The sequence below is a fragment of the Tauraco erythrolophus genome, chromosome 11, assembly GCF_009769465.1.
Source record: "Tauraco erythrolophus isolate bTauEry1 chromosome 11, bTauEry1.pri, whole genome shotgun sequence".
NCBI classification, from domain to species: domain Eukaryota; kingdom Metazoa; phylum Chordata; class Aves; order Musophagiformes; family Musophagidae; genus Tauraco; species Tauraco erythrolophus.
The window spans coordinates 10,455,060-10,467,327 of NC_141475.1; the positions used below are offsets into that span (position 1 = coordinate 10,455,060).

The following is a 12,268-nucleotide window of genomic DNA, read 5'->3' on the forward strand; positions in this document are numbered from 1 at the left end:
AAAGGGGAAAGCACCTACAGGATGGTAAAATCTAAATCCCAAAACATCTATTAGGTTTTACAGACTGCTAAAAGGAAAAATAACAGGTAGCCTTATGTACGATGTTTTAGAGCTAGTGCTGTGGAGCAGTGTCACAGCTACCCTTCAATCTTCTTGCTTATCTTCCTGATAAAGTTCAGCACGCAGATTGTAAAGCGAGAGCTCTGAATTTCACCATTCACAAACAGGTAAAGAATCACGGCCCTGCATTTACCTGTTGCTCTTCTGATTTGCTTGTTATACTCCTCCTTTCTCACAGCTTTTGACCTCTACTGAATACAGACACATTTAATGCAGTTCTGGCTTATTTGTTTCATTTCTACAGAAAGCGTATGTTCTTTCACATTTCAGAACTTGACAGGCAACAAGCACTCTGGATTTATACATGCAAAATATGCTAAACAGTCCTTTGGACAGCATCCAGGATTTTAGAGTGAAAGTATGAAGAGGCAAGTAGGAGGTAAGCATACAAGTATCTGAGGCAAGAGAGGACTAGCAGAAATGCAGCTCTAGAGGCCACAGCTCCCTTCTGCGGACATTCCTAGAGCAACATTACACCATTCTTTAACAGGATTTGAGGCTTGGCATTATCAAAGTTGATGAGGTAGATGTATCTTTGCTCTGAACGAGAAGGGATGGGAGACAGCTCTGTGACCAGTAATGCATCTGTCACATCAAGTAAGTCTAACTGGAGTTGTCATGGACCCACTGCCTCCTGGTAAGTCTATGTTATATTTAGAATTGTGCAGTGATGGTTCAGTTGAGAGAAAGCCTTAAACACAATTTTATAGCACAGTTCATGCTGCAGGTTACCTTACCTTACAAGAATTAATAAAGTTTGAGGTAGGAGGCTGGGATAGATCCTTTTCCCTTTCTTGGCACTGATGGAAAAAGTTATTCAGGTATGGATCCTAAAACGATAAACGTTCACATTACCATTCTATGACTCTATATTACAGAAAGGATTAGAATTCAGCTCTGTAAATTGGCTACAGCAATCACGTGTGATACCAAAGAACACACTTGTTTCCTACTACGTTAAACATAAGACACAGAAAGACAAATCAACTTATTTAGCCCAACCCGTTGGCCAGCACAGCTTGCTATATACAACTTAATTCTGAGCACTTTGATCACTCTTTTTTCAGTGTTGTGAGCAATTAATTTTTTTCTCACAATCTAAGAGATTTCAATGGCTAGGTATTTTTTACCTCCTGGTGTTCATGATTTATTTTCTTGCTTTTTAAACTGATATTCCACAATTATTCTGTTAGTATAACCTTAAAGGCTGTTTAGCCTGGAGAAGAGAAGGCTCCGGGGTGATCTTATAGCAGTCTTTCAGTACTTAAAGGGGGCCCATAGGAAAGCTGGAGAGGAACTTTTTAGAAGAGTATATAGTGATAAAACAAGGGGCAACGGCTTTAAACTGAAAGAGGGGAGATTTAGATTAGATATAAGGAAGAAATTTTTTGCAATGACAGTGGTGAGGCACTGGAACAGGTTGCCCAGAGAAGGTGTGGCTGCCCCATCCCTGAAAGTGTTCAAGGCCAGGTTGAATGAGGTGCTGAGCAATCTGGTGTAGTGGAGGGTGTCCCTGCCCATGGCAGGGGGGTTGGAACTAGATGATCTTTGAGGTCCCTTCCAACCCTAACCATTCTATGATTCTATAAATAATTTGTATTTTTTCTTAAAGTGCATATTCCATCATTGTCATCTTGCCCTTCTACATTCTAATAACCTTTAAATGTTAGAGAAACAAATTCATACAAGATTTTAAAACAAGTTTCAGACATTGCTTGACACTTTTTCTTTGTAAACAGGTAACAGAGCTAAGAGGAAATTCGGCTTACCTGAGTATTTACTGTCGATACAACAAAAGTAGAGACTTTGAAAAGTGGTTTCCCACTATCTACCCATTTTACGTCACAGCCAATCTGCTATTAAAACAAAAACAAAAATTCTTTCCTTATTACCTACTTTTTCAAGTTTGCATCAAATTTTCACTGCATAGCTTTCACTGCATAGCTTTGCACACACGTGTGCATGAACTGTACTGGCTACTGTGCTTTCACAACCATATAGACCCACTGAAAAGTGGGCACAAGCCCACACAAGTTATCATTCAAGGGACCAGACTGCTGCCTCACCCTGTCCTCATGACAACAGTAAAACAAATACAAGGAGGCAGAAAGAATCCAAACTGGACAGGATCAGTGGGAAAATATATCACATCACAGCACAAAACTGGAGAACGAATCATAATCATGGATCACGTCAGCTGGAGAATGAATGTCATATGGCCTGAGTTAGTGAAAAGATTTCTTGTTGACCATTCTCATTCACGTTTCGGAGAAGTTAGGTATAATATGGTAGAATACACAGTTATAAAATACACTTGTTCCATATACACCTGGGAATCAGCAACATACAACTCTCTGTCCAGTGGTACGCATATTAGTTTATATACTCAATGATATGCACATGAATATTATAAAATAGATACTCTATTTATTGTTTACACCTTCCAGGTAAGCACAAATGGAAATCTAATCTCATGTAAACATCTGCAAATAAATGCTCTATGCCATTAGAAAAATATGAAAGTATGAATTAGTACCTTTCCACTAGTTGGTTCTTGAAGGCTCAAGTAATTGGGAGGCAGACTGCTCGCCACTGGCACGTTGTGCTCTTGGGAAGCTAACTGGGCATCTTTCAACAAAGGAAGCCATGCGTATCCCACTGTGCACAAGAACAAATCAGTATGACTCTTTGGAAAAAACAAGCTTCTGAAGTTCAAAGGAAGACAACAAAATCCAGCCAGAAATTCTGCAATCCTTATTTGAATGTATATAATTTATATTTATAATTGAAAGTAATTCTACTACAGGTACCTGGTGTTTCCAGAGCCTCTTTCTTTTTGGCATTAGCTTTTGCATTTATGTCACAGGTGACATGATAAAATGAAAACAGAATGTGGTGTTTCTTATGGAGTTGAGTGGGAAGTTCAATTTTCACCTGAAATGTAAAATGTTACACCTCACTTTAGTTTAAAAAAAATCAATTAAACCAGGCATCAGAGATGGTTTAAATGAGTGACATCTCTTTCCAAACAGAGGTCTAAATGCAGTCTGCCTTTACTGGTTAATGTTTGTCTGCATGGGTAACAGATGGTCTCTAAGGAAATTGTTTAGGATGATCATCCATCACTTTTACTTAAAATTGCTTTTTTCCTCTCTGTCTTGTGGATGAATATTTGCATTTATGATAAAAGAGTGTAAGATGAAAGAAGACAGAACTAAAGAGTGATGGACCCTGCTTAGTAGTGATCATCTGCACTATAACAGCTGTAAATAGCCGTCACCATTTGTACATTTTCAGGATGACCAAACCAAAAACTAAAATGACATCTCTGCTACTGCTTCATCACCATTTCATGGCAAAGACCAAGTAAAAAAGGCTGACATGAAAACAAACTTTTATTTACAATTTCTGCTCAGTCTTAAATCCCGTATCATGTCATCCATGAATCCCTACAGATTGGGTTTGAAGTATTATTAACCTATTAGAATAAAAATACAAAGTAATCAAAACACGTTACCATAGAAACTATTAAAAAAGACCCCTTGCCCTTGTGAGCTATGATAAGGTTTATTCGAGCTGATCCTATGGTTGAAGTAAGGTTTAGAAATTGTTGATAAATGCTTCCAGTGTTAAATCAGCTTACGGGTAAGAATCTAATACTGTAAACATAGATATGAAACAGGCTTTCAAACGTGAAGGTTAAGACAACTTTCTTGATAACATACTACATTCTTTTAAAGACTGCACTTACTGTACTAGGAACATTTAAGACAGGTGTCCACCTCTTGCCACCAAATCAGCTGTTAAGATCAGAATTCAGTGCTCTGTTCAAGTTGGAAGTAATCTGCCCAAACCAGATGGGTCAGTAGCATCCCACAAAGGACATTTTCACATGGGTTAAAACCCAAAACATTGCTCTCAAAGGAGTAGCAGGGGGTTTGAGATCTCTGAAGATGTAACGCTTTAAGTTCCACCCCAGTTCTTAAACATGAATCTTAAAATTGATACTTCACATGTAGTTGCATGTTATTTGCTGGTCTTGCCCCTACCATTTTATTAAAGTAAATTTTAACTTAAAAAGGAAGTTTTTCCAAGACCAATTCAACATTTTGGAAAATGCTGGCTATAAACTAATGCTTTCTGCCAGCCTCATCACTACACATAAAGCAGTAGCGGAAAATCCAGAACAGACACATGACATTCACAGGCAATCAAACACACTAGTCACCAAAAGGGTGAAATTAAGTTCACCTGCAAAGAGCCCAGGGAATCAATACTTAGGGTTGGTGAAACGCGAAGATGCGTTGCGCAACTAACATTTGGCAAAGGCCAACGTACAATCTCTGTTCTATAGCTGTATCCTCAAAAGCACCCACTAAATGACTTGCTGCAGCCACTACACGTCACTGTACATTCTGTTCACATCACTGGATCAACAAAAAAGACCCAATGCAGATCTTATATCTCAGAGAGGGATTTGTTCTGACGTTTTGGCTCCACCCTTCATCATAATGTTTACTGTTTCCATTAAATTCAGAGATGCAGCTGGACCCTTAATGTAATCCAGACGTGCATTTTAGAGAGCTAGACTGTTCCTAATTAATTCTACAGCATCTTAACTGTACTCAGAACCTCTTACAAAAGGAAGGATTCACTGAATTGATTTAAGAAAAAACTCCCAAATGTGAGACTGATATAAATCTGCATAACACAGGCCCATTCAGATACACAAGCAATTGTAACAGAAGTATTCTTTACACATATTTTTCTGTCTCATTGGCAGACATTTAATGAAAGAAAAAGCAGACTAACCTCATCATAGAAATCAGGATTCTGGGAATGATGTAGCACAGCAGTGTAGGCTGCCGTTGTAAATAAAGGTCCACCTGGCTTCCCATAAATACACTGATAAAAGTAACATGCTTTAATTACATTGTGAAATTCTGATGATGATACTAGTGTTGGTATATCTAATATGCATGTACATCAAAATCAATATAATGAAATATTGATAATTACTTTGATCGAATATTAAAATAAATATTTTAAGTGCTCAAACCTGCAATTTTTTATACACACTTCCAGTAAAAGTCCATTGATTCTGTAAAAATTACCCTACACTCTACTGAGCAATGCAGACTCCTTAGACTTCTACCTTGCTGTTATCAGTTTCAGAGTTTCCTCCAAAAAGCTTTACAAAAGCTATTTCACTTTTATGCAGTTCAATAAACAATACAATAGCTTTACTCTCTTTTCAGCAGTACAAAAGCTGCAGTAGTTGATCTCCTTGCTGGCAGACTCCAGTCTGGAGGGTCTTGATTACTGAGTGATGGCAACTTTATTTATTGGTGAGGAAACCACAGTACAACAATACTGTGCAATAGCCTTTGGTCAACAGCAAAGTGAAGAATTAAGTCTAAGGTGGTTCTAATTTTGTGCCTTGCTCTTTTCAGTGAAGTGTCCTGAGCTCAGTGAGAAACATACAGTAAACAGTGAATTTTAGAATAAGCAAGTTGCACTGGAAAAAATGGTTAAGTTTTCTAATATTGTTTTCTTTTCACTCCACCAAAGTCGGCACTGCAAAATGGCACTGTGAGCTGGAATCATTATGACCAGCTGGGATCAAACAGAACCACAGTGCAAAGTAGAAGGATGCATGACAACATTCACTCTTTTAATTGTTCTGGGCTAGTATAGCCCTGATTACTGGGTTTAAGTAATCCCCTCAGAGACACTGTTCTCTGAATATACTCTTGTTGCGGCTCACCTTCAGTGGCTTCGCTCCTTCTTCGTCAGAGCTTTTAAATTCAATGCACACTGTTATATTCCGTGCCTGAAAAGACAGGAACATATTAAAGCTTAGATCAGAAATGAGGTATCCATAAAAACACAGGCAAACTATAAGGGCTAAAATACGCTCTTTTCAAAATGTAGGAGAAACATGCAGATGGTGAATCAACAATTAAAATGCCTTTAAGTCACAGTCATCACTAGAAATAGTATTTCCAAGAAGAACTGGCAAAATGCAAGCCAGGCCTCAAACTAACTGTGTAGAATCAGATTACAAAGTGACCAGCACTTACCTGTGTCTTGTCCTTAATTAATTTTCAACCATCATGAAAACGCAAGTAGTACTTAAGTTTCATTTAAGAACTACAAATACCATTCAGATTAATTTTATCTGCACATATAATTTGATTAAAATACAGCCCTTCTGGAAATTGTGAAAAAGCTATTACCACATTATCTATTTTTGGATCACTAATACAAGTTAAAATTAATCCATAGATTCATTTCATTAAAATTGTACCAATATTTTATGACTGCAAAAATTGAAAAAGATCAAAAGCCAAGTCAATGACTTGCATCACCATGTTCCCCTCCTTTATGATGAGTACTCCTTCATTTCCGTGAGAGTTCATGCAGTACACTACTACTCAATGTTGGCCTGTATTGGTCAAATACTGTACCTTGTTGAAGTATTTTTGGCTGTCATACTTGAGGTGTTTTGGATATATGTATATTTGGTTCTTGTACACTCTGTAAGGTCGAGAATATTTTGTTGATTCCTGTACAAACTCCTCAACTTCCACAGTAGGTTGATTCTCCTTTATGTCATTAAATGGCTTGATTGGAATAAAAGACGAAGTTACAGAGTCTTCGAAAGAACAGAAAAGAAAACCATCACATATTATGTTTGTTTTTACAGTCTTACTACTAAGAATAAGTAATGCTGAGATGGAACAAGTCAAATCCTGCCATAACTTGCAAGGAAAAAGTAATGCTGAGACGCAACAGGTTAAATTCTGCCTTAAATTGCATTAATGTTACCTCAGAACAATTACAATATATCATCCTTAAAATGGTTTATCTCATTTGAGTTAAACATTACGGCTCTGAAAACCTCTTTTGACATACAGAGTATTTGATGGCATTTGATGGCACAACAGCACATTGGTATACAGACCATTTCAACAGAATATACTGAAGTGATGCTGTTTCTAATTAATTTTACAGCTCAATATCTCATTTAAGTTTTTCTATTATCTAATGACACAGCAAACAAAATGAAGAAACAAGTAGTGCTGAACTAGATTAAATATATGATGCAATTGGGATAACTGAAATCGGCTCACGAAACAGGAGACGAAAATAAGCACTCTGTCACCCAGACAGACAGAGATTAAAAGCGGATACAGTATACTCTGTCTGCCTTAATCAGATACATATATATATAGGATACAATACATATATATACAGGATACAGTATAATCTGTCTGTGCCCTTAAATCAGAAAGACACAGAACTTCTGCATGGAGAACTCAAGGGCTATTTGTATAAAAGCAGCTGAGAAGGGTCACCAACTTAGGGATGTCCTGAGCTATTTCTGGGAAAAGCAACCTGAAGGTCCTGCCTACAAATTCATTCCTGAAACCCTAGAATAACCCACCGGAAAAGCCTACCAATGGTGAGGAAGCCAAAAGAAGCTGGTGATCCCTCATATACACTATGCCTGATTTTACCTCCTTCTAAACAAGGAGGAACTTTCAGTCCTTCTAGCACAAAGGACAACAAGCAGAGACCACGCAACACAGGTGGCAGCTTCAGGAACCTCTTTCTTCTCCTTTGCTAGAGCTACATGAATTTTGCTTTCCTCCATGCAGCAGAAAAGGCAGAAGTTTTTTTTCAGGTTAAACACTGTCAGACAACATCCCCTGATACACCACTGGCTCCAGTTCTTGTTGTAGCTATAGTAAATGAAGTCTTAAAAAACCAAAAATCTACTTCTGTTGTCTAATGGAAATTGATGCTAATGTGAAGCAGGGTAGTGTTGGTCCCTAGAGATACAATCGTACCAATAAATTCTTGACAAGATCTTTGGCCAACTTCCTTTTCAGTGCCTTTTCTTGAAAATAAAGGATTTTAGTACTAGCCTAGCATGACTTATTTTTGGTGGGCAGGAGGTGTTATAACAGAACTGGTTACTGCTATTACAAGGCTTCCTTCAGAGCTGGCTGAAGTAGAGTTTTCATGGAGATTTTAATGAATCCTACAGCATGAAATTTTTCCTGTATAGTTTTTAAATTATTTTATAGCTGTATTCAGAGTAAGACAAATTTTCCCCACACCAAAGAAATGTTTAAGTGGTTGCTCTTCAGAGTGAGGGAATTTTCATTGACTTTCCACAGGAACTAGGTACTTTACCAGCACATACCCTTTAAAGCCAGGCATTCACTTGGCCACAGCACACACTGTCAGGTAACAGTACAAGGTCCAAGCTGCTTTGGACCATCTTGCCCACTCTGAGCTATCAATTTCTTTTAATTCCAAAAATAAAAAACTGCTTTTGAAATGTTTGTGAAACTATTTTTTTATCTAATATCATATAAAGATGGTATAAAGATGTGTGATGATAGACTTCAGAGGAATTCAATAGTCCTGAGCTTTTTGCAATAGCGGGTTACAGAAATGCAGCCCTTAAAAAAGAAAATTTTAAAAGAGATAAAAGGATCCACTTAGAAACATCTATCTTAGCAGTTGCTGTACTGATGCCAGAGTGGCCTCTGAATTAAGTCATCCACCTAGTCTGCATTCTTGAAACCCACTGCATGTCCCATATGTGCCAATTCACAGAGGATATAAGCATCAACAGTGCAAGGTTATTAACCTCAAGCTACAGAAGTCCACTCAGCTCTTTTGCCTAATCCCTTAGAAAACAAAAGGTGGTCCCTGGACTTTCATCACACGTGGATTCAGCATGTTGTGTTCTGTATTGCTGGGGTATATCTGGCCCAGTACAGGATGAAGCAAAGAATGGTGTAATTAAATGAAAACAGATCAAAAACACTCCCCTGCATACATTTTTCTATACAACAATGGACAGGCAGAACAGTCTCAAGGCAGCAATTATGGCTGGAAAGACTATGACATTGTCCTATTTAATTATAATAATTAATTATAAAGTAGAAGCATACTTGGATGTTCCAAAGGAACACAATCAACTGCAATCTCCAAACAGCCAGGTATAGTCTGTATTTTGCTAATCTTCTCTGCTCTGCAATGACAGAAATTTTAGAAAATTAGAACAAGAGAGATGAGAGTCATCACAGGAATTAATCTAAAATGAAAAACAGACCCTGATTTAAGATATAAATCTGTATTAAATACATTTAACATACACCTATCGGCTATTAATCAAATGCCACAGTACGAAAGAAACGTGTTTCATTTTGTTTTTTCTTTCTTTGCTTTATTCCTGCCTTCTCTTTGCAAGCAATAGTATAGCATATTTTGTAGAAGAGGAAGAAACTGATGAACCAAATCTTGTAAGAATTAACTCATCCACTTTTTCTTTCTAAAATCTGAATCAAATGTCCTCTAAAAGGAATTCAATGACTACTCAGACAAGAGGAGTTCACAGCATCATGGCTTCTGCCAGCGTCATGCTGAAAACGGACCAAGACATATGCCCAAGCAATTTGAGAAGTGCCAAAACTGTGATGCTAAATTCCTTTTATCTAGGAGACACTTTAGACAGACAAACCCAGCAGTGGCAACTCTAATAAGTGCAGTGAGAATTTCAGTAAAGTTTTGTGACCAGTAACAGTAAAATGGCAGAAGATGCTAAGGGCCTGATCCAGTCCCTGTAGCTGACATTCAATCTTTCTAGGATCTGATTTTATATAAATGGAACAGGGTAAGTTAACTAGATTAATTCACTTCTAGGCACATTGAGAGTAGAAGGGACAGGAAGAAATTCATAGTTCAATTCTCATGTCACTTATCCAGTATAAACAAAGACTCTGCTCTAGAATTAACCTGATTTACACCTGTGTGAAAGACTATCCCAGCCAAACCACTACTCACTAATTTATACACTATCAAATATTTGGAGAAGTTTTTCCCTTCCAGTGTCCATTCTGCGGTTTGTCATGGAGACTCAAACAAATAAAAACCAAAGAGTGGGGAAATCGTTGAAGAATGTTTTTTCATTTTTCTCTCTTTTTTTTTTTTCCTGTCATCTTTTTTTTCCTGAGATGATGTTCTCTTGTTGGCTACTTCACCTGCATCCCCCCGATGGAAGCTAATTTAAGGAATCACTCTCTTTAGGTTATTACAACATTTATTAATGTGCCAAATGACGTTTCAGTTTTCCTGGAAAGTCTAATCTAAAGCACTCTTTGGCAGGTAATAGGCTAATGTGAAAAACACTAACTTAATATGGCCTCTTCGGCACACTGTGTTAAATGAAGAAAAAAGGCTGTGAAAATTATTCTGAACAGCTTTATAAAGCTTTTATTCCTTCTCAAACCAAATCAAAAACTGTTTCTTACCTTCTGTATTCTGCTATTAGCTTAATCAAATCTTCCATGGAAATCTTATTACTTTCTTGCCTGAATAAAGGTGAGAATCGGGAGTCTCTGTCAACATTTCCCTGATTATCTTTAAATACTGGTCTATAAAGGAAGAAAAATGACATGTTTATAAACACACATATACTTATTTGAACATTTGAAATTGTTATGAATCTTTTAACAAGGTTATGGTGTGAATTCTTACACAAATTCAAGGGCTTCCTGCAGAGCTGCACAAAAGAAATCTCTTCTGAGCTGTACATTTGTTGGAGCATAGGCAATTTCAGTTTACTTGCATGTGCAGTCCCAGTTCTGCAAAGACTTAAGACTTTGTTTAATCTTACATGATGCAGACAGTTCCCACTGACCTCAGGTGCAGTGTGACCGCTCACAGTTTGTAGCTGGTGGGGTTTAATGCTAGAATGGATCACCATCTAGTTCAGCATCGACCATTTTTTTCCCCCTCTTCTATAGTTAAGTCTCACTTGAGAAAGCTGAAAGTGTACAACACCTCACTAGAGCCAGCTTTCCACTCCCACCCTGCCTCCATCGCCCTGGCTGCAAGGCTGCCTTCTTCAGTCTCTTGGCAAGCTCCTGGGGCAGCCCCAAAGAGGCCATCCCTGGCTGAGAGCCTGATAGGACTTTACCATCTTGCTCACACATCCAGGACACGTCTCCTCACTTCAACAAAGAGACTGACTCCTTATTTCAAGGAAGTATTTTGAAGAATTCTTGAACAAAACTGCGTATTGATGTAATGAAGTTATTATCCAATGAAAATAATGATAATTTTAAATAACAGAAGTCATAGCAGCATGTCAAATCCGAACCACTACATCTCACTATGTAAAGAAATGCATGCCTTTGCAGATCCAGGTTAGAGAGTTCTACAGAATCTTCCTATGCATTAAATCTGTTCTGGGTCCTCTAGGAGCATGACACCAACTCACCAGGGCTTAGCTTTCCTTCTCAAAACAAGTTTGTGGAGCACCAACTAAATTTTTGGTGAACCAGCTGAAAAGTGACAAATGAAACTGAAAAAAAAAAAGAAAAAAGGATACCCGTCTATAACTGGGAACAATAAGTATCAGCTGTTGTGCACACAAGACAACATTCCCAGATATTTCCATTCCTCTGCTCATTGACACTTGCAGGATTAAATTAAGACATTCCAGTGCCCTTTGCATATCCCCAAGGGTCACACACACTGCCTGGATTGGGTAATGTAACAGCTATCCAAATCAATGAACCTTGGATTCAACTGTAGTATGCAAAAACATTGCTTAACAGAAGTAAAATGTTCTTGACACTAAGTGCTGTTCTGTGAATCATTTGGCCAATCTTGTTTCCTTAATTTACTTCTCTGTTCCACTGCCAGCGAGAAGAAGAATTGATGCCAGCATAAATTGTTGCCAGATGCAAAATAATGGAGTAAACCTTTGGAAGAGGATCCCAAGGATAAGTATAAATGCACCGTGTCTTAACTTAATTAACTGAGAGAAGCACCACTATTTCAATTCTTTTAACTGTAGAGAGTAATCAACTCTCTTCTATCAGATTTTTGCCTCCAGCAGTTAGAGGGAATAAGGTCCACACCAACACGCCAAGTCAAAAATCTTAAGTTATTAGGGAGAAACCAGACCTAATTTCTGGCAGCCACCACTTACTTTACAAATCCTATTAAACGGCTGTCAGAAAAAAAAAAAAAAAGAAAAAAGATAAGATTTAATAATTATTGCAATATTGGTGACAGCATGATATTTCTTAGACTCAGCACTGCTTCCTTCTCCAGA

General features: G+C 37.7%; 1 protein-coding gene across 3 annotated transcripts in view; it reads right to left on the reverse strand.

Moving 5' to 3' along the window:
• DOCK10 (dedicator of cytokinesis 10) overlaps positions 1–12,268 on the reverse strand; it is a 134,730-nt gene that overhangs the window by 47,252 nt on the left and 75,210 nt on the right. For all 3 annotated transcript variants that reach the window (XM_086618452.1, XM_086618455.1, XM_086618454.1), the window contains 9 exons: positions 10,455–10,577; positions 9,096–9,175; positions 6,591–6,778; positions 5,888–5,953; positions 4,933–5,025; positions 2,931–3,054; positions 2,657–2,778; positions 1,890–1,976; positions 858–950 (listed from right to left, as the gene is read on the reverse strand). In XM_086618452.1, coding sequence (XP_086474578.1) covers positions 858–950; positions 1,890–1,976; positions 2,657–2,778; positions 2,931–3,054; positions 4,933–5,025; positions 5,888–5,953; positions 6,591–6,778; positions 9,096–9,175; positions 10,455–10,577 — 976 coding nt within the window. The remainder of the gene's footprint in view (positions 1–857; positions 951–1,889; positions 1,977–2,656; positions 2,779–2,930; positions 3,055–4,932; positions 5,026–5,887; positions 5,954–6,590; positions 6,779–9,095; positions 9,176–10,454; positions 10,578–12,268) is intronic.